Source organism: Pongo pygmaeus, chromosome 3, assembly GCF_028885625.2.
Source record: "Pongo pygmaeus isolate AG05252 chromosome 3, NHGRI_mPonPyg2-v2.0_pri, whole genome shotgun sequence".
NCBI lineage: Eukaryota > Metazoa > Chordata > Mammalia > Primates > Hominidae > Pongo > Pongo pygmaeus.
In genome coordinates, this window is record NC_072376.2 from 174816872 (window position 1) to 174841326 (window position 24455).

A 24455-nucleotide genomic window follows, 5' to 3' on the forward strand; every position below is an offset into this window, starting at 1 on the left:
TCCCATTCCTTTTCCTTTCTCGCAGAGGCTACCATCATATTAACTTCTTTTGTATTTTATCTAAATATATTCATATTTGATGGATGCTTATATGTTCTGCTTCTTTATCCAGCATTATTGTTTTTCAGTTTTCTTACAACCAACCTCTCAACCATCAGCACTTTTGCTTCTGCCCTTACATCTATAATGAAAGTCTCATGACCAGAGTTACTAGTAAGTTCCTTTCTGCCAAACCTAGTGGCCAAGAAGAGTTCACTTTTTTTTACCTTGGATTCAGCTTTGAAAAACGTTCATCAATTCTTCCTTGGTAAAATGTCATGGTGGTGCCCTGCTTTGGACACCACCTGTTAAAATGCATTTCAATTTTAATTCTGGTATGGACGGAATTGTGTCTCCTCCAACTTCATATGTTAATACCCTAACCCTCAATGTGACTATATTTGGAGATAGGGCCTAAAATAATGTTAAGGTTTAATGAGGTCTGTAGGGTGGGTCCTAATCTGATAGGTTTTTTGTCCTTATAAAATGAGACACCAGAGAGCGTTCTCTCTCTTTGGTGACAATGCAGCAAGAAGGCGGGCATTTGTTTATAAGCCAGGAAGACAGCCCTCACCAGACACTGCATTGGCTGGTACCTTGATGCTAGACTTCCCCATCTCAAGAACTATGAGAAATAAATTTTCATTGTTGAAGCTACCTGTCTACCATATTTTGTTATGATATCCACTAAGATGGTTCTCAAGTTCTCCACTTTTGCTCATTCTTTCTCTCTTTACGTGCTCATCTTGAATGAACCAACCTCCTGACACAGCTTCAGTTTCTACCTGTATATTCCCTATCTTTATTTGTGGCTGAGGTCACCTACTTGAACCACAATATTCTCCAAACAGAAGTTTGTGTGTTTTTAAAAAATATACCAACATTTCCAAAATTTAACTCAATGTCTTTCCCTAAACTTGCATCTCTTCCTGTGACCCCTGCTTTAATAAACAGAAACACCATTCACCTTAGTAGGCAAGCTAGAAATTTGGGCATTATCCTTGACTCAAGTCCTCTCCCTGTCATGTATATGTAATCACTCACCAATTCAAGTTAATTCTGTTTATAAGTTATTTCGCAGATATGGCCACATTCCTGCATTTTTACTGTTGCTTCTTTGGTTCTGGCCCCATCATCACTTTTAGCCTATATTAGTGCAACATTCTTAATTTTGTTCACTAAACTCTGCTATTTTTCTCAAACAAAGGTTTTTATATACTAATGATCTAATATATATGAATGGTAATGTAATATTCATTTTTATTGTTCTAATTATTAGAAGCTTTCAATAAGTAATATTTCAGTGTAGCAGTTCTGCTTTCCCTGGAAAATGAGTTCTATTTTCCTCATAATGTCATTATCAAATCTATATTGCATTAAGAACTGTTTCGGCCAGGCGCGGTGGCTCACGCCTGTAATCCCAGCACTTTGGGAGGCGGAGGTGGGCGGATCACGAGGTCGGGAGATGGAGACTGTCCTGGCTATCACGGTGAAACCCCGTTTCTACTAACAATGCAAAAAATTAGCCGGGCGTGGTGGCCGGTGCCTGTAGTCCCAGCTACTTGGGAGGCTGAGGCAGGAGAATGGCATGAACCCGGGAGGCAGAGCTTGCAGTGAGCCGAGATCGCGCCACTGCACTCCAGCCTGGGCGACAGAGCAAGACACGGTCTCAATTAAAAAAAAAAAAAAAAAAAGAACTGTTTCATATAGAGTGATGACATTTTGAATATAAACATTAATAATTAGGTGATTTTAAATGCTTTTTTAATATTTTAGAATTTTAGAATCATAGTTAACTCTTCTAAAGAACAATAGAGCTATTACACAATTAGTGTTAATATGATGTTCACAGTTGATGTGTTTTACTGACAAAAACTTAATTATTTTTATGCCTGCTAGAAACATACCTTCTTTTGGATATTTGTACATATAAAGATCATGTTGAATTAATAGAAATTTTTAAAAGTGTAACATTAGAAGTTGAACACACAAAAATACATACACATCTTAAAGTACATATATATATATATGGTTTTGGGAGCTACAACTTAGAACAGTTTAATAACACTTCAAAAATCTATCACATTTACCAGAACGTCTCATACAGTTTTAAAAGTTCATACTCCTCATAAAATTTCACACAATTTTAAGGTTTAGTACTACAGTCAAAGTAATTTATTATTTAACTCAGGAAATGAAGTACATAGGAAGCAGTTTCAGAACAAAAATTCTTTCTCTGGGTAGTCAATTATACCATTCTTGGTTATCTAGAAACTCTAAATGAAGTAACTCATTTCTAAAATCAATAAGCATATAACATCACTTCATCATTTCAATTGAGTTTCATAACCTAAGCAAATAAAGATATTTATTTGGGCATCACTTCTGAAGTTAAATGCCTCAATTAGTCTATGGTTATCTTGTCTGATGGTAAATCGCTTATATTTACTGACAGATTTAAATCAGAAGTATAGTATTCCATGCAAATCATACTGAATGTTATAATTTGAATAAATTTGAATTGGAAGACAATGAAATATTTAGCACTTGGTATAGAATAATAGCACTATTAACTCATTTTTAATTCTACAAGAAACTTTTGCCCTGGAAAATGAACATACTTTACTGAATAGACTCATGACAACAAAATCCAGGGTGAAGGATGTACACCACCTTACCAGAGAATTTGATATTTCCTCTCTATATTCAAAAGTATGTCACTAAACTTACTATTTATTGGATCCTATTAAATAGCTTTCCAAGTCTGTTAATCAAACAAGGCATGATATGAAATACTTGAAGCACACAATAAGGATTTATTTTAAATATGTTAGTAAAAATCAAATTATTAACGATACTAAGAATTATGAAGAAAAATTAAATAATTGACCATTCAATACCTATAGTAAAATATTAAAATAATTTATCTAATCCACAAAGAAAAAAGATATTTTTGAAAAACACCTTATATCTTCTGTAATAACACTGCAATGATATAAGGACACTTGATAATGTGCTATTTTTTTTACCATTAACTTTTTCCTGTTTGCAGATTACCCTTTACTATCTTCCATTTTATACCACGGCAGAGAGTAAGAACCTGGAACTCAAGAAATCTGTCTCCCTTTGTATCGACCGGAAAACAATGAATGAATCATGATAAGTTTCTAACTTCTTCGGCCTTAGTTTATCCCTCTGGATATTCACTTAAGGCTTTTCTAGCTTTCTGAGCTTCTTTTTATAAAGTATGTGGAGGAATGCATCCTGGATGTGGAAAAATGGTTCCTTTTTAGTCTTAATACATCTGTCATTTTGATCACTGTCTGTCTGAGATTATATATTCCTAGGGGAAAGGAAACCTATCTTTGTAAGTAGCTTTGACTATCACAACACCCTACACACAAAGGTACATAATACATGATTTTTAAATAGATTTCTTTTCCCATTAGTGTTATACATTTTTTATTCATGATACCTTAGTAGTTTACAACTTTCTAAAATCATGTCATTATACAAAGCCTGTCACTAAACTTCACAAAACCCAAGTGGATTTAATTATCTGGTAATTTTATGGAGGGAGATAAAGAAATTGCTAAGTGTTTATAATTCTCATTAAAGTATAAATATCTTCTCATTAATGGAGACACAATTCACACAGGTCAGTTCTGTATCTCTGAGGGATCACTATATAGTTTGATGCCTAATTTAAATAAGGGTGAAGCACTGAAAATGTAATACCTTACAAGAAGTTTGCTTGGTGACACCAAAAAGAATATTAAAATATTTCTTGTAATTGCAGCATTACTTAGAAAAAACATTATTTCCACTAAATGGTGTTGTGAACAACATTTTATCATTGTTATGGAATAGTTTTGATTATCTAAAAAGAAAAAATAATCTCATGATTGCTGATTGCCAAGAAATTTCATTACCCAACTAACATCTCTTTATGACTATTAAAAGTGTAGACCTTTTGTATTATACATAAATTTGACCTAATGGCAGAATCATTACTATATTCACTAAATTCATTGTATTTGCTACAAATAATTTCCATAAAATTTTTAACATATTACTTTCTAATAGTTAATGAAACCCACATATATTGCCTTCTGTCCAAATTCAATATTCTCTAGTACTTTCATATGTAATTTGTTTTACTATATCTTCATTAAAACTTTTTATGGATTATTTAGATTTCTGACTTGTAAAATGTTATTTATAAGGACAATGTACTGATGTACCTTGTTTTCTTTAGCAACATCAAATTACATCCCATAACACAGTACTGTTTTTCCCCTTGACAGGTGCAAGCAGTAGTATTTTAGGCAAAAGTGTTTTTACTGATAGGGCCAGGGATTGTTTTTCAGTGTCTTTGCTGTCTATCATAAAAATAATGTATTACTCATTCACGTATTTTTATTGTTTCTCTTCCACTATTGCACCACCAACAATAACTATTTTGAATAAATATCTTACACAAACATATTCATTTAATACTCTTGTTGATGCTGGGTAAACTATATACTATTGAAATTATTTCCAAGCATGGCTGTAGAATTTGCCCACTTTTATTAGTCAAGTCCATGCATCTTTCTATTGAGAGATGGAGGTAGTGGTTAGGAGATTAGACTGCTTATTTATTAAAATTATTTAGTAAAATGCCCAAAATAATTTCTACATTTTCATAAAATTTCAAGTTGCAACAGATAATGCAGTTGGGCTAGGTTTCTAATGCCCTAATATGTCAAGTATCTGACTTTTTATTTATGTTATTCTTTCTGTCCACTACCCTTTGCTCATCTCCAAAAGTTTAAATTCACTTGTCCTTAAGATTAATTTAGTTATTTAATTTCCACCACCTTCATAAGGTATCCCTCATTTCCAAAACTAAATATCATACTTTCAACTTACTTAATATTTTGTAGGCTTTGTAAATAACACCTATTCCCTTCTATCTTATATGATAGTATCATTCATACAGACATATGCACACACACACACACACATTATTATATGTAAACATAAGTTTTTCCCTGACAAACCACATTTTCTCCCCGTTACCCTGCCACCATGAGCACACAAAAGAATACCCACTACAGCAGGAAGCATAGGGAAAAACACATAGACTTCATAATTAGGTCAACTTGAGTTTCATTAGAAACTCAGCCACCTATTTGTTAATTTCTGTGTATTTCACCTCCTTCGTATAAAGTAGAATAATAATGCTGTGTTCTTTTTATTTTCTTATTTTTTGGAGACAGAGTCTCACTCTGTTGTTCAGGCTGGAGTGCAATTGCGTGATCTTGGCTCACTTCAACTTTTGCCTCCTGGGTTCAAGCGATTCTCCTGCCTCAGCCTCCCGAGTAGCTGGGATTACAAGCGCCTGCCACCACGCCCGACTAATTTTTGTATTTTTAGTAGAGATGGGGTTTCTCCATGTTGGCCAGGCTGGTCTGAAACTCCTGACCTTAGGTGATCCGCCCGCCTCAGCCTCCCAAAGTGCTGGGATTATAGGCATGAGCCACCGTGCCCTGCCAATGTTGCTTTCATTTTATCATTTTTGAAAAGTACCTAACCTAACAACACCCTTCTGAAGAACTAACAGTTTACCGGATCATCCTGTGTTGTATTCTGCCTAGTAACTAAAAGTGAAAATACAACTTAACCATATCCAAAGAGTGTATTTTTATCATGATTTAAAAATTTATAAGCTACAACTATTTCTCATATATTATTTTGCTTAAATTATCACATAAAATATAATACAGTGTTTTAATAAAGGTTATCATGCAGTAAGAAAATTATCTTTATTTATATGAATTTTTAAGAAGAAAAATACATTTAAACAACTTCTCCAACATCAGACAGCTGATAAATGGCTAAAAGTCAGGGGCATAATTCAAAAAAGACATTTTTACACAAGTACACATTCTACTTCCTATCTTTTCTGGAAAAAAAATAGAAATTTTGGTTTCAAGTTCTGAATTAAACTGAATCCTTTTTAATTTTCCTTCCTTGATGATTTTCTAATACCAACTAGTAAATTTACTTTGTCTTTCTTTCTTTTACACGTAGCTCCTAAATCCTTGTTTTTTGTTTATTGTTTCTTAGTCCTTTCTCTTTCAATTATTGTACTATAATTATTAATATTATTGTGATGGAGTCTTGCTCTGTCACCCAGGCTGGAGTGCAATGGTGCCATCTTGCCATCTCGGCTCACTGCAACCTCCGCCCCCGGGTTCAAGTGATTCTCCGGCCTCAGCCTCCTCAGTAGCTGGGATTACAGGTGCGCGGCACCACACCCAGCTAATTTTTGTATTTTTAGTAGAGACGAGGTTTCACCGTGACAGCCAGGCTGGTCTTGAACTCCTGACCTCAGGTGATCCACCTACCTCAGCCCCCCAAAGTGCTGGGATTACAGGCGTAAGGCACCCATTAGCGGCCTCTTTGAATTATTTTTAAAGAATAACCTGATAAGTAATTTTGGTTAATCAAGTCATCTTTACGACTCTGTCCTAAAAAACACATTTAGTCACTCTGAAGACACACTTCGGCAATTCAAACATGTATCAATTTTTCCAAAGTACCTTAATAAAAATATAACTTTTCATTCTATTGCCAATCATTGCCCTTCAAATACACTCAAACTACATCTGTTGGTCCATTTTGGTTTCCCAATGAAGTTAAAATATTTGACTGTGTAAATAATTGTTTTTGATACATGGTGACAACTGGTCAAAACTGCTCCTGCTCTAAAATAACCTTGAAAGCAGCCTTGAGGAACTAATGTCTTAAACCGTAATCAATGATAATTGATGATGTTCATGGTTATCAAATATTTCTAACTGTTCATTTCAGAATTACTGAATCCCTTAGCTTTTTCATATGTTTCAATACAACTTGAAACTTAAATTCACTAAATTATATAACTTTTCTTAAGAAACAGCTTGTACTATGAGAGCAAGCAAATAGACCATATTGTGTAAAGCAACAGGAAAAAGAACAAAGGGAAACTGGAGAATGAATCTTGTACTCACGGAATGCTCTATAAAATTCTTCAAGAGCCAGGTGCTTGTCAGCATTAAAATCATCGTATTTCAATAGATCATACAAAGTACAATCAAAGAGATCCTTGCCAAGTTCTTCCTGTTTTATCACCTAACAAGAAAATTATAACCATACCTTTAGATTTGTGTCTTAAAATTTCTATAATATAATTTATTATATGTAATAATCACATAATAGATCATTTCATGTCTGCAGCAGGGCAAAGAACTCAATTTTGGAAAAATCCAGGTTTTTAGTTACTGAACAATTATTTTTAACCTTTTCAAAGATATAAAGTTATGATGTTAAGATAGGTAATTACAATTTTGTTCAAACGTTCTAATATACAAGTTTCACAGTGGAACTCAACAAATCTGAACATTTAAAGAACATTTTGTATTTCATGCGTTTTCTTTGCTCCATTTATACTGACTCAAGGAAATACTTCTGCATGAAAATTGCCTCCTGTGTCTCGGTGACCTATGTCAAGATAAAAAAGTGGTCTTTCCCAACAAAAATAGTGAGACAGTTTGTCCCAACTTTCTTCCTCATATGATTTGTAAAATAATGAAGTTAGGTTATTTTTTCTCCTCTGCCTGAACTCCTCCCCAGCTGGAAGTTAAGTCATTTGGGATTGTGCAATAATTCCCTTGGTCACAAAAGAGCTATTAAGCAAATGACTGTTTCCAGGAGCTAGATAGAATTAATGCACCGATTGATGATGAAAATCTATCCAGGCGTGAGTGAAGAAAATCATCAAACTTCTTTTCTAGTCTGTGCTCTAGTCTACGGACTGCAGCTGCAGCTTTTTGGTACTCTACTGATTTTGACTATTTCTTGTCATATAACAGAGCTTCCCAAGATTTTTCAGACATTTCTATTGTGGTAGCTGCATAGCTGTGGCCATGGTTTTTCATACTCTCTCACATACAAAGGCAGGGATTTATACTGCTTGAAGCTGTGCATCACAGTGGTTGGTTGGTTTGTTTGTTTGTTTTAAAGGTGGTGCGGTATAATCAGAAAACAAAGGCTTCAAAATCAGGTGGCTCTGGGTTCGGGACCTGCCAATGCCATTTAATACCTCTATAATTTCTGGCAAATCATTTACACGTTCCTCAATTAGAAAATGAAAGTGAAGATTTACACACACACACACACGCACACACAGAGTCAGGTGTAAGACATAACATACAGCATACACTCAAAAGTGATCATTTAACATTAAAAATAGTAATTTTTACATAATGCATTCCTTCTTTAAATAATTCACTGCAGACTTCCAGACATCGGCTTGTGCATGTTATGGTTGCACATTCACAATGAATTATCGTTTCTTTTGGTGGAGCAGAATGTCTTGGACTTTCTTTAGTACAGCAAAGGCAGATTGGTGATGCTACTTTCTAAAGATCCTCAGATGCTTTTGAGCTATTTTTTCACCTTTTTTGGAACACTCCTGTGTTGAACGTTTCATGATGTCTGAGTGTAGATAGGCTGAGGAGATAACTCTGAAAATGGAGCTAAGCATCTGGGTCACTGGAGCCTCCAGCACCCTCTCTAGTCAGCTAAGCAGTGATATGTAATGTTAGCACATGCAGTGCTAAATAGAACTTTTGCAACTCAGTGAGTTCTTTATTTTTGTGTATGTACCAGTGTTAAAATTATATTGGTTAAGCTGATTATTTGTTACCATGAGGAAGAAAAAAGGCAAAATCTTATCTGGTTTAACTGACCCATATAAATAGAAATTGTAGATGACAAGCCCTAAACTTTTGCACAGTCCAGCTGGATGGATTAACAAAACTACCTAACGCTGAAGCCATCTCTTATATAAGCCTAATAAAAATATCTATATTACCATTTTTCTATTTAGAAAGCAACAGAGCTCTCAGTCTTTCTCCATTTGTTATTGGTTGGATCATAGAAAATGGCTTTTGAGTTTTCCTGGGGGCTGGGAGAAGGGGCAGTGTGCGCGATTCTACCGCTCTATGCACTAAATATGTACAATGTTAGCATTATGGTAATATTTAGGATGCAGTGACACCAGGCTTTGTTCAGACATTTTAATGACTTTTAGTCTCTCATTTATTTGTAAATAGAGATGAGCACAAAGATGGGGGCAAAGCTTTTGTCATCTTCTGTCTCATGTTTATTTGTTTTAATACTTTACAAACTTAATGTATTAGACCAAGATATTGGACTTCTCACTTTATACTTATCACTGGCTCTTGCATAAGACTAGTTTGATCTTGACTTGATCTTGGCCTTGACTTGGTCATGATGATACAACTTAAGCTGGGCAGGCCATTTTAATGCGTGTGACCTTGAGAAGCCAGTCCTGACTAATAAACTTCTTATTTTTTAAGTCCTTATCATCTATACTGAAGCGTATCCATGCATAGGACAAAGTAGATTCATTTTGTTGTTCTAAATATTTCAAATATGTGTCTGCTCTTTTATCTCATTTAAGTGGTCAATGAAATACCCCACTTAAAACATGATTCTTAGTAATTATTTCTCTCCTTCATGTGTCCTGAGAGGAAGCTTTGTCACATTCTGGTGTTTACTAATGAGGGAGGTACTTTCCTACGACTTTTCTTCTTTTCTGTTTTTTCACATCTTTATTGAGGTATGATTGATATAAAAATGGCACATATTTAATGTATAATGTTTTATGTGTTTATAGGACATTTCAATCAGCATTGAAAAATTGATTTAGGTACCCGGAATTTTTGTTTGTTTGTTTTTGTTTTTGTTTGTTTGTTTTGAGACAGAGTCTTGCTCTGTCGCCCAGGCTAGAATGCAGTGGCGCATCTCGGCTCACTGCAACCTCCGCCTCCCAGATACCCAGAATTTTTATAGCTTTACAGTCATGAGTATTTGATGGTCAAAAAGAAAGTATGAAAAACTATACAAGTAGACTTCTTTCCTCAGTCCACAGTAACCACTCCTTGGCACAGGGGATCAAAACTTGTAGGGCTCTGATAGTTCCTTGCACTTCTTTCATTTAGTGTTTGACACTGATTCCAAAAACTCACTGTAGACTTCTCAAAAGGCACATGTTAGTTCTTAACTAGCAATTCATGACACTGCCAGATTCACTAAATATATTTGAATACATCGTATTCAAATACGTTGTGATGATACTTCATTATCTCATGCTATTTGTTATCTCATACCATTTTACCTCTTATAAAATGATATAAGAGGTAATAAGTGGTATAAGTGGTATAAGAGATAACAAGAAACCATCTTATGATCTTGATTGGTCAAAAAGACCAATCGTATTTTCACTTGTTACCTCTGATAAAATGGTGAGGATGTTTCTCAAGCCTATCAAAGTTGGTAAACTCCTTAAAGAGTTTGATAGCCTTAAGGCTATCAAAATAAAATCTTTTACACTTTTTTTTCACTGATCAGAGGTCAAGTTATATGAATCTTGGGCCTTCCAATGGTTTGGTTCACTGTGAAAAAATAGAAGTATTAGCAGAATGGATGGCATCAGGGGAGTTCAGACACACAGCATGGAATAGGGAGTACATTTCAAACTTCAATGTAATAGAATTGTCAAAGTTGCACAAGGACTGTAACAAATCAGGAATGACTCACTGTCTTGGTACTGTATTCTCTTTTGTTCCAAAATAAACAATAAAAAAACTTGACTGTCATCAAAATGAACTATTCTTTTTACTGTTTTTACTCTTCGCCTTCACTCACTAACTCAATCATCCATTCAACAAATCCTTTTAGACTGTCTACTATGTGTCAGGCATTGTCCAAAACTCTGAAAACACAGCAGACAACAAGATAGACAAAAATCTTTCCCATATGAAACTCATATTCTGGTGAAGGGAGAGCAAAGAAATATAGTAGTAAAGATATATATTTTGCCATAGAATGAAAAGTGATATAAAAATAAATAAAAGTGAGAAGAAAAATTGAATGTGCCAGAAGTGGATGTAAAGGTACTGTCTCCCTAGTGTACAGAGGTATGGGTATTAGATTTCTGGGATTAGGGGATGATTTGGAAGTACAAGATTGTTACGCTGACTTTCATGGAAGATATACAAGACATGGGACTGATTTTGATAATGTGAAGGCAAGCCACGGCCGTGAAGCTATGGGTGTAGGGGAGACAAGGACAGAAAAGTGGATCTTCTAGTTCTATGTCCACTTATTTACTCTCTTTGGTGGGGACAGGCAAGAAATAGCAATTGTGAACTCATAGAGTAATGTACCATTCATATGTTTAAGTTATTTGAGTTCTTCTCCATCCTTTGCAAAAATATTTTCCCCAAACTAATCATGATCATGTTGAAGTCATATGCTCAGTGCCCAGTGCTCCTCTAATCAAAAGAAAGCCCATTTGAGTCTTATTCAAGTTGAGGAGAGGAAGATATATTGTTTCTTTACTTGGCAAAAAAGTACATTACTTCAAAGACTAAAGGTAAGAAAATAGGTATACCCCTTTGGTAAGAAGAATGTACATTTCCAGGTATTAGATGTATGCTTCTCCCATACAGTCAATATAAGTTGGTTCTTGGGCTACTTGGTCTGAACAGCTTCTTGTCTCCCCCCTTTCTTCCTTTCTTCTTTTTCCTTTCTTCCCTCTCTCTTTCCTTTCCCTTATTTTCAACCAACATGTGCCCAACACTATACTAAGTGCTAGAGGTGAGTTAATAAGAATGTCACAGTCTCTGCTCTCGTGGAGTTTTTATTCTAGAGACGACGACTGGAAACAGCAATCTAATTATTAAGTGAGATAATTACATATTATCAGCAGTACTCTAAAAAATAGATCATGTGAAAGGACAGAGTTAATAACTAATATTGCACATTTTATGTGTTTAATTATATATAACAAATGCTATCCTACAAGAGATGTATTTTTGTTGTCGTTTTTGAGAGGGAGTTTCACTCTTGTTGTCCAGGCTGGAATGCAGTGGCGCGATCTCGGCTCACTGCAACCTTTGCCTCCTGGGTTCAAGCAATTCTCCTGCCTCAGCCACCCGAGTAGCTGGGACTACAGGCGGCCGCCACCATGCCCAGCTAATTTTTGTATTTTTAGTAGAGACGGGGTTTCACCATGTTGGCCAGGCTGGTCTTGAACTCCTGACTTCAGGTGGTCCACCTGCCTCAGCCTCCCAAAGTGCTGGGATTACAGGTGTGAGCCACTGCATCCATCCTGGAGATGCATTTTTAAAAAGATTGAATGGAAATAATTACATTTTCTTTTAGGTTTTCTAAAGTGCCTAATATAACATTTAAAAAAAATCAATATAGCCAACTTTAATTCTTTTGAAAGACCAGTTGAAGACAGACCATTATTTTTATTAAACCACTGGTGGAAAGAAAAGTATTTTATTTTTAAGGTATCCTACATGGCTCACAAGGATTTTCTGGACATGAATACCAAGTTTTTAAATGCATCTTGACCATCTAAAGTAAAGATACTATAAATAATATGTTTAATATTTTAAAGCCTAAATGTTAATACTATAGTTATCTTGTGTGTGTTATGAACAGCGCTTAAAAAATAACTGAAACTAGTTACTAACATTTCCAGGTACAATTGAAAGCACTAATTTTGTAATTGTAGCTTTGAGCTGGGCATAGAATAACAGTTACAGGCTTTATCTTTCTCTGTTAAGTGATCATTGTTGCTCTTATTATTCTCAAATCTTTAGCTAATGGCAGGGAAATTGCCAACACTACTAAGATCCACCCACTGGCATTGACAATGTCATTCTAAGTCAAACACCTGGTTTCTGCTGCCTTATTTTGTATTACTGATGGAATTATGGGCATTTAAATGCATGAAATAGTTGTCCATTCTGCTCTAAGGGATGATCTGGACAAATATTGTTGTGCTTTACACTCTCTGATATTAAATAGGATTAATTACCATGGCATTCCCTGGAAATTCTCACTTAATCTCACTCTTCTATCCATACAAGTGCTTATTTATTTGTATTTACTTTGTCCCACTGAAACAGCATTTTATCTGTGAGACAAAACGGCTATTATAAATCTCACAGCAAATAAATATGTTGACTAAATCAGAACCTTTTTACAAATACTTACAATTGTGAAAGACTTTATGAATTCAATGTAAAGATTAACTGTTCATTTCCCCATGTAACATTTCTAATGATTTCTAAAGAAAAATACTTAATTTGTACAAATGCTGCAAAAACCTATTGGCAGTCCCATCTTGTAAGCTTGAAAATATACACTCTTATTCATGCTCACTTTTAATTTAATTCTGTAAGTATATTCACATATGGCAGTCATTGAGCAAATGGCATTTTAAGTCAAATATGTATAACATAATAATCTAAATCCTGTGAATAAGTAGTTCTTTTCATTATTTTGATAAAGAATTGACATATGTGTATATAGGGGAAGTATTTTATTCTAACATGCATTTTTTTTTTGAGACAGAGTCTTGCTCTGTCACCCAGGCTAGAGTACTATGGCGCAGTCTCGGCTCACTGCAACCTTGCCTCCTGGGTTCAAGCAATTCTCCTGCCTCAGCCTCCCCAGTCACTGGGATTACAGGTGCCTGCCACCGTGCCCAGCTAATTTTTGTATTTTTAGTAGAGACGGGGTTTCACCATCTTGGCCAGGCCAGTCCCGAACTCCTGACATCGTGATCCACCCACCTCTGCCTCATAACGTGATGAGATAACAGGTGTGAGCCACCGCGCCAGCTCCTAATACGCATTTTTAATGTAAATCAGTTTATTAAGATGACAGAATCTAAATGGAGAAAAACCTAAATCAATATACTCAATATAGCTGCTTATCTAAATTCAGAATCACAAGGGAATGACTTTGCTCACTTAAATTCTATGAGTGTTATTTTATCAAATGGGGAAAGGGCTAAGAAGCAGATTTTTCATGTTGTTAGCACCATTTTACTTCAAGTCCTCTGTGTGCTGCTGACAAACTGAGGCCGCCATTCTACCAAGTGAAGCCTGCTGCGCCTCCCCTCATCTGACACTGTGAACCAAATATGCAGGACCACAATGCCAGAAATAGTTGCCTATGCTCCTCTAAGGAACCTTCTGGACAAATGCATTTGTATTTCATACCATGGTTTATTTCTGTGACCCAGTGAAATCGATGGTTCTCCATATTGCTCTGCACAGTTTCCAATTTGTTTCAAATTGGAAGCACCCAAACCCGTGCTTCTCCAACCTAAACCCATCATTGTGTCCTCGGGAAATCCTGCTCAATCAGAAAACTCTCTTTTGTCCTCAATTACTTATATAAATATATTCTCCACCATACTGACTTTAGAAAAATCTGGCTTCCCCTTAAAATTATTCAGTCAGTAATTTTAATGAATTTAATCAGAGGCTAATTTTTCTCATATCTGTTCTACGTCAGTGTAAGAAAGGTGTAGATAACTGCTGTATAGGCACTTCTGGATTATTTGTGTTTTCCAAGCAAGTCGTTTTCCAGATAATTAGAAATATACAGATATAAAAGATAGATGGATATATAGATACAGATAGATGATGATGATAGATAGATAGATAGATAGACAGACAGATAGACAGTTAGATCTCACTCCATTGAATCTCAGGCCATTCGGTTACATGACTCTCCTATTCTCTCCCTAAAGTTTAGCTCCTGTTTCTCAGTATTTCTGTCTACCCATAGTCTTTCAATATTCCCAGTGACTTAAATAACAATGTGAATAAACCACCCGGAAGAGCTCTATACTCCTTTTCATAAGAAATTATCATTAACCTTCTTTCTTGCAGTGACTTTTTTTCTACATGTTGGCCTGTCAAAAAGAATATGCCCATACCTTAGGTTGTTTCATTCAGAATTTTGCTTTCAAGAATTGCACTTCCAGGTCTGTTTTAGTCATAATGTATGTTCTTAAAACCACAAATGTGTTGTGTGGCTGAGTGGCTCACGACAGTAGACGTATTTACAATATTTATGGGAGAGACTAAGATGCCTTGGTCAAGTTTGTGACATTCTTTCAAGAAAGAAAGTTCTTTACACATTTGTCGAGGCTTTTCAGGGATGTATTCTCTGAGACTTATATTGTAAAATTAAGTCAATTTAGACCGTAGCTTTTCAACCACAATTTTCACTTAAGCAAGCTTTATTGAAACTCAGATTTTACAACAGCCCCAAAGAGAATGCTGAATTCTTACTGTTGGAGAAGATAGCTTGAGAGAAGGAATACAAAGATCTAGATAACAAAGATGAACCTCAGACACCTGTTTATATTTTAAAGGGAAAAGCTAAGGTAGAGATTTCACACCTTATGCAAATGGAATAGCAAGTACTTTTGGTTCTTCTTTTAGTTCCAGAATTGGTTACTGATAGATGAAATAGGACGATTCAGAGTTCCACGTCCTCATTCTGAATAGGATTCAGACAATATAGCACAGATTCATTCAACGACAACAAAAAAGAGAGCCACTCAGAATTAAAGAATCAAATTATCATCTATGCATTTTCAATAAAGAGAAAATAAGCAATGAAAAACAAAGACACACCAACAAAAAAAAATCTGTGTGTGTAAAACTCTAACTTTTTCAGATGGTAATTAAGGCACATATATGAGAGAGAACAGTTCTGCGCTATTCCTGCAAGAAACACATTTCATAAGTACCCCATCCTATCTTACCATGTAAGTCTGTATTTTTTGGAGAGGCAGAAACCCTCAAGAGAGGGCTAAAAGTAGGTGTGATACATACTTGAAATAGAAAAATATAAGGATTTTATCTGGCTCTGAAGATGTAAAATACATGGCACAAGACAGAGACCAGGAATTTCCACTAGCCTCTAGAACTGCAGATATCTGTGCCCCTGAGGGAAGTCTGTGATAGATACCACCTTTAATCTTGATGTTGTTATCAACTCTACCTTCCTTAAAAATGAATGGTAACTTACAGAATATATACCTTGCTATTCGTTTTCAAGGAAGGTAGATGTTGGTAACTGTGAATGTGATATATTTGGTTATACAAATTTAGGAGGAGGATCTAAAATACAATCACATTGTTTTGCATAATAAGGAATTTAGAGCCCCAGGAAAAGTACAGAAATTCGAGTTGAAAGACAGACTTATCCATTATATCTAGGGTGTAAGGGATGCAAGGCTCTTATATTCTATACAGAATACAAGGAAATAAAACATAAAGGAAGTGCTCAATCTAAACTGTATTTCAATGTGTGATTTGTAATATGTAATGTAATATGTAATATGTAATGTAATATGTAATGTAAGCCCACCGTTTATCTTTGTTATACATCTTCAATCAAATATTCATGCCATTTTGCAAATGGATTTTTTTTTTCAGAGCTCAAAGGGAAGTACAAAAGAAACAACAGCGCCTACATCAAAAGAGTGGAAAAACTTTAAATAAACAACCTAATAAAGAATCTTAAAGAACTTAATGAATCTCGAAGAAAAGTAAAAGCCAACTAAACCCAAAGTCAATAGAATAAAAAAAAATAAAAATTAGAACAGAAATAAATGAAATTGAAGAAAGAAAACGATACAAAAGATAAGCAAAATGAAAAGTTGGTCTTTTAAAAAGATAAATAAAATTGACAAACCTTTAGCCAGATTAAGGTAAAAGGAAAGAAAACCAAAATAAATAAAATCAGAGATGAAAAACTAGACATTAAAACTGATACTACAGAAATTCAAAGGATCATTAGATGCCCCTATGAGCAACTATATGCCAATAAATTAGAAAACCTAGAAGAAATGGATAACTTTCTAGACACATATAACCTACCAATATTGAACCAGGAAGAAATCCAATATCTGAACAGGCTAATAACAAGTAATGAGATTGAAGCTGTAATAAAAATTCCTCCAGCAAAAATAAGACTGGGACCCAAGCTTCTCTGCTGGATTTTACTAAACATTTAAAGAACTAATACTAATCTTACTCAAACTATTCTGAAAATTAGAGGAGGAAGGAAAACTTTCAAACTCATTCCATGAGACCAGTATAACCCTGATTCCAAAACCAGAAAAAGGTATTTCAAAAAAGGAAAACTATAGGCCAATATTCCTGCTAAACATTGATGCAAAAATCCTCAGCAAAATACTGGCACACTGAATTCAACAATAGCTTCAAAAGATCATTCATCATGATCAAGTGGGATTTATCCCAGTGATGCAAAAATGGTTCAACTTACTCAAATAAATCAATGTGATACATCATATCAACAGAAAGAAGAGCAAAAAGCATATAATCATGTCAATTTGATACTGAAAAGGCATTTGATAATATTCAACACCCTTCATGATAAAAAGCTTAAAAAAAACGGTGATAGAAGAAATATACAACAAACCCACAGCTAGCATCATACTGAATGGAGAAAAACTGAAAGCCTTTCCTCTAAGATCTAGAACACGACAAGGATGCTCACTTTCAACACTGCTTTTCAAAATAGTTCTAGAAGTCCTAGCTAGAGCAATCAGAAAAGAGAAAGAAATAAAATTTGGAAAGAAAGAAGTCAATTACTGTTGTTTGCAGGTGATATAATCTTATATTTGAAAAAAAAAACTAAAGACTCCACCAAAAAAACTATTCACAATAGCCAAGATTTGGAAGCAACATAAGTGTTTATCAACAGATGTATGGATAAAGAAAATGTGGCCTGTATACATGATGGAGTAGTATTCAGCCATAAAAAAGAATGAAATCCTGTCATTTGCAACAACATGGATGGAACTGGAGATCATTATGTTACATGAAATAAGCCAGGCACAGAAAGACAAACTTCATATATTCTTACTTATTTGTGGGAGCTACAAATGGAAACAATTGAACTTACAGCGATAGAGCATAGAATGATGATTACCAGAGGTTGGGAAGGATAGTGGGTGTAGGTTGGTGGGAAGTGGATATGGTCAATGGGTAATGAATATGGTCAATGGGTAATGAATAAGATCTAGTATTTTATAGCACAACAGAGTGACTATAGACAATGCTAATATTGTACATTTTCCACAACTAGAAGAGTTTAATTGAATTGTCTATAGCAAAAAGGATAGATGCTTGAGGTGATGGATATCCCATTTTCCATGATGTGATTACTGTATATTGCATCCCTATATCAAAGTGTCTCATGTAACCCTTATGTATATATACTTACTATGTACCCACAAAAATTGAAAATTCATAAATAAAAAGAAGCGACAGAATGTTGATTATAGTCATGCATATCTGAGGACTTATAGATGTTTAAGTGTTTAAATTGTAAAACATAATTAATGAAAATGTATTGTTTCTTTCATCACATATGTATGTGCTCTTGTTCAAGACAATGTTTTCATTATTTTTAAAACTTAATTTTATGGGCAAGAAAAAACTGCATAAATGTAAGTATATAATACTTTAATATATGTAGACATATTGTAATGTAATATTTATTAGCATCTTAAAACACAATATATATAATATTTATTTTAAGTTCAGTTCAATTTAACATTTTATCTATAAAGGCATAGACACTACATTATCTGGGGAGATACGGCCCAATATTACAGTGGTCGCAGAATGTCAATGTTTAGTTGTTTCTAGGAGAGAATTCTTAGGATTAGGAACACTCATGCTAGTTATATGAGACAGATAGAAAAGCTCCTTAAATGAGATGAACAAAACAAATATCGTGCTATCGTTTATTTTTCTAATTTCTTGAAATAAGAAAAATTATTCCTCTTCTATGGCAGGACAATTATTTTATATAAAAATCAATGTTAAAGTTTTTACTAGCATAAAGTTGTGCACATAGATTTCTGGGTTATAATGGCTGCTTACAGTATTTGTTTTGTTCTTACACACTATCCAACTGTAAGCATTACAAAATATTTATCAGTCACTCATCCACTATTTCAAGAATATGTCTTCCCTTTATTATAACCTACTACATGTTCACAAATGATAGAAAGTGTAAGTATAACTAACAAGTACATCATGCTTTCTATGTGCTAGCAATGTTTCCATAAGCTTTCATGTTCTAAATAATAATAGTGTCACATGAAATTTATGTACTGGGTACTATAATCATTGCCAGTTTATATATAGAGAAACTAAGACACAGAAGCTTTAAATAAATAGTCATCCTTCTTGGAAAGTAGTAGAGATGTGATTTGAACTCAGACTTTATAATGAAAGTTCTTAACCACTATTCTATGATCATCAAAAAGATAACTTTTAAAAAATATCCTAGGATTTCATCAGTTTAGGGCCACTACTCCTTTGCTACTTGAAACATTATCTTTTGGTCTTGAAAATGAAATGTATATTACATCTTAATCTTTGTTGATGTCTCTTCTTCAATTATAACTTGTTTTAACTCTTCCATATGTTTGATTGATACTAAGTGTTTTAAAATCAATATTGTCAACTTCATAAAACACAGTTCTTGTAAAAGTTTAAAATTTCAGCTGGGCACTGTGGCTCACGCCTGTGATCCTACCACTTTGCGAGTTTAAAATTTCACTTTGATATACATTTGCATTTTATGTTAGATATTCTCCAAACACAAAAATAGGTCTCAGACTGAAAGACTAACTGTGCAATTATGGACAATTCTGTTAAGTTAGAATGATGAAGAGGTGGATTGAATGAGATCTATTTCTATAAGTGGTCAGTTCATTTTAGCAGACCTTTTTGCTATGACAACCTGCTAGCTGAGATTCTAAAGAGCCTACCTCCTTTATCTACTGATTTTTTATGTCTTTTTTTTTCTCAAATAGACAGGCCTCTAGGTTCTAATTTACTTGAAAATCTTGACGAGAAACTCAAGAATATATCTTCATTATGTGGACTAACTATAGAATGTGTGCAGCCAGCTTTCCTGCTGCATTTATAAAACTCAGGGACAAATTATATTCTTTAACTTTTACTTATGACTGGCTGTAACTTAGAGTTATATATTACATTCTTTGCTAAGAATAGTTTGTAAATTATTAACAGACACTGTTAAGATCCTTTCTCTTTTTATTCTAATTTAAATTATTTTAAAATTCAATATTAAAGGGCATGCAAAATGATAAAAAGGAAGTCAAACTGTCGCTGTTTGCTGATAATATGACTGTATGCGTACAAAACTCTTAACGACTCATCCAAAAAGCTCCTAGAACTGATAAATGAATTCGGCAAAGTTTCAGGATACAAAATTAATGTACACAAATCAGTAGCTCTGCTATACACCACCAGCAATGAAGCTGAGAACAAATCAAGAACTCAATGCCTTTTACAATAGCTGCAAAAAATAAAATACTTAGGAATACACCTAACCAAGGAGGTGAAAGACCTCTACAAGGGAAACTACAAATCACTACTGAAAAACATCATAGAAGACAAAAGCAAATGGAAACACATCTCATGCTCATGGATAGGTAAAATCAATTTTGTGAAAATGACCATACTTCCAAAAGCAATCTATAAATCCAATGCAATTCCCATTAAAATACCTCCATCATTCTTCACAGAACTGGAAAAAAACAATCCAAAAATTCATATGGAACCAAAAAAGAGCCTGCATAGCCAAAGCAAGGCTAAGCAAAAAGAACAAATCTGGAGGCATCACACTATCTGATTTCATACTATACTATAAGGCTGTAGTCACCAAAACAGCATGGTACTGATATAAAAATAGGCACAAAGACCAATGAAACAGAATAGAGAACTGAGAAATAAAGCCAAATACTTACAGCCAATGATCTTTGACAAAGCAAACAAAAACATAAAGTGAGGGAAGGACACTCTATTCAACAGATGGTGCTGCGATAATTGGCAAGCCACATGGAGAAGAATGAAACTGTATCCTCATCTCTCACCAATACAGAAATCAACTCAAGATGGATCAAGGACATAAATCTAAGTCCTGAAACCATAAAAATTCTATGCAATAACATCAGAAAAACCCTTCTAGACATTGGCTTAGGCAAAGACTTCATGACCAAGAACCCAAAAGCAAATGCAACAAAAACAAAGATAAATAGATGAGACTTAATTAAACTAAAAAGCCTCTGTACAGCAAAAGAAACAATCAGCAGAGTAAACAGACAACCCACAGAGTGGGAGAAAATCTTTGCAATCTATATATCTGACAAATGACTAATATCCAGAATCTGCAAGGAACTCAAACAAATCAGCAAGAAAAAAACAAAAAATTTTATCAAAAAGTGGGCTAAGGACATTAATAGACAATTCTCAAAAGAAGATATACAAATGGCCAACAAACATGAAAAAATGCTCAGCATCACTAATGGTCAGGGAAATGCAAATCAAAACCACCATGTGATAGCACCTTACTCCTGCAAAAATGGCCATAATCTAAACATTAAAAAAAATGTTGATGTGGATGTGGTGAAAGGGAATATTTGTACACTGCTGGTGGGAAATGTAAACTAGTACAACCACTATGGAAAACGGTGTGGAGATTCCTTAAAGGACTAAAAATAGAACTACCATTTGATCTAGCAATCTCACTACTGGGTATCTACCAAGAAGAAAACAAGTCATTATATGAAAAATATACTTGCACTCATATGTTTATAGTAGCACAATTGTCAATTGCAAAACCATGGAATCAGCCCAAATGTTCATCAATCAATGAGTGGATAACGAAATTGTGATATGGCCCGGTGTGGTGGCTCACGCATGGAATCCCAGCACTTTGGGAGGCCGAGACAGGCAGATCACGAGGTCAGGAGATTGAGACCATCCTGGCTAACATGGTGAAACCCCGTCTCTACTAAAAATACAAAAAAATTAGCCAGGTGTGGTGGCAGGTGCCTGTAGTCCCAGCTACTTGGGAGGCTGAGGCAGGAGAATGGTGTGAACCCGGGAGGCAGAGCTTTCAGTGAGCCGAGATTGTGCCACTGCACTCCAGCCTGGGCGACAGAGTGAGACTCTGTCTCAAAAAAAAAAAAAAGAAAAAAAAAAGAAATTGTGATATATATATATATATATATATATACACACATATATACACACACACATATGTATTACATATATATATAAGTTGTGATATATATTACTCAGCCATAAAAAGGAATAAAATAATGGTATTCATAGAGACCTAGATGGAATTGGAGGCCATTATTCTAACTGAAGTAACTCCTCACAAATGGAAAACCAAACATTATGTGTTCTCACTCATAAGTGGGGAGCTAGGTTATGAGGATGCAAAGGCATACAAATGATACAATAGACTTTGGAGACTCAGGGGTAAGGGTGGGGGTGTTGAGATATAAAAAACCACACATAGGGTTCAGTGTACACTACTTGCTTGATGGGTGCACAAAAGTCTCAAAAATCACCACTAAATAACATACTCATGTAACCAAACACCATCTGGTCCCACAAAACCTATTGAAATAAAAAATGCAATATTAAATTATGATATCATATGTTTCCAAGTTTATAAATAAAATGTATTAATGTTTATAATATCTAACACAAGGTTTTTTTAAAGCACCTGCAACATAAAAACACACCAGTCAAAAGATATTTTTGCTATAAATATCCGAAAAGTTTTTATGTGTTTCACAGGGTGTCTATTAAAGCCTTACGCTCTTTCCATAATTCTTACTGATGGATGAGATATTGACATTTCTATTATATACTGCTATAAGAATAAGTGATTTGTGTGGTGTGGGATGGGTGCAGAAGAATATCACTAAAAGTCCTATGAACCTTGAAAGAAAAATAAAAAAAATACCATGAGCATCTTTATGCCACAAATTTAATATTCTGGATAAAATGGATCAACTTATTGAAAGACACATTTTTCCAAAACTCATATAAGAAGACACAGACAATCAGAATAGATTTATGTCTCTTAAAGAAATCGAATCACTAGTTAGTAACTTTCCAAAACTGAAAGCACCTGGCACAGATGGGATTATAGGTGAATTTTATCAAACATTTATGAGATACTTTGTATCAATTTTCTACAATCTCTTTCAGAAGATACAAGCAGAGGGAATACTTCCTAACTTATTCTACAAAGCCACCATTACACTAATTTAAAAAACAGACAAAAAGATTACAAGAGCAGTAAACTTCAGACCAACATCTCTCATCAACATAGATGCAAAAATTTTCACTAAATATTAGCAAATTGAATCTAACAATGTATAAAAATAATTTTACACCATGAGCAAGTTGGATTTCTCCTGAGTTGCAAGGTTGTTTCAGCATTTAAAAAATCAATTAGTGTACCCATCACACCAACAGCCTAAAGTAGAAAAATCCCATGATCATATCAATGAATGCTGAATAAACACTTGACAAAATTCAACAACCATTCATGACAAAAACTCTCAGTAAACTAGGAGTAGAAGGGAATTTCCTCAATCTGATAAAGAATATGTATATCTACAAGAAACCTTTAGCTAGCATCATAATTAATAGTGAGAAACTTGAAACTTTTTACAAAAATCAGGAATATAACAAGCGTAACCCCTCTAACCACTCCTCTTCAACATTGTACTGAAGTCTTGGCTAATGTCATGAGATAAAGCAAGAAAAGAAAAGGAAGACAGATTATCAAGGAAGAACTGAAATTGCTTTGCTCACAAATAATATGATTGTCTATGTAGAACATATAAATTAATTGACAAAAATCCTTCCGGAACTAATAGGCAATTATAGCATGTTTGCAGTATAAATGTTAATATACAAAGTTAATTGCTTTTCTGTGTACCATAAATGAACAAGTGGAATGTGAAATTAAAATCACAATACCATTAACATTAGTACCCTCCAAAATGTGATAGGAATACACCTAATAACACATGTATATAATCTACATGAGGAAAACTACAAAACTGTGATGGATACAATAGAAGAACTAAACAATTGGAGAGAAATTCCATGTTCATGGATAGGTAGGCTAAATATTGTCATGATGTCAGTTCTTCACAACTTTATCTACAGATTCAATGCAACCTCAATTAAAATCCCAGCAAGTTATTTTGTGGATATCAACAAACTGATTATAAAGTTTATATGGAGGCACAAAAGACACAGAATGGCCAATACAATATTAAAGAAAAACATAGTTGACAGATGAACACTCCCTGACTTTAAGGCTTAATATAAGGCTACAGTAATCAAGACCCTGTCCTATTGGTGAAATAATAAACAAACAGATGAATAGGACAAAATAGGAAACCTAGAAATAGAACCACATAAACTCAGTCAACTGATCTTTGACAAAGGCACAAAGGCAATAAAATACAGCAAAGACAATTATTTTGACAAAAGGTGCTGGAACAATTGGATATTCATATGTAAAAATAAATAAATATAGACATACACCTTGAATCCTTCACAAAAAATAATTTAAAATGC

General features: G+C 34.3%; 1 protein-coding gene across 2 annotated transcripts in view; it reads right to left on the reverse strand.

Annotated features, from left to right (window-relative positions):
• FSTL5 (follistatin like 5) overlaps positions 1–24455 on the reverse strand; it is an 814279-nt gene that overhangs the window by 360652 nt on the left and 429172 nt on the right. For both annotated transcript variants that reach the window (XM_054485700.1, XM_063664253.1), the window contains one exon: positions 7080–7200. In XM_054485700.1, the coding sequence (XP_054341675.1) occupies positions 7080–7200 (121 nt within the window). The remainder of the gene's footprint in view (positions 1–7079; positions 7201–24455) is intronic.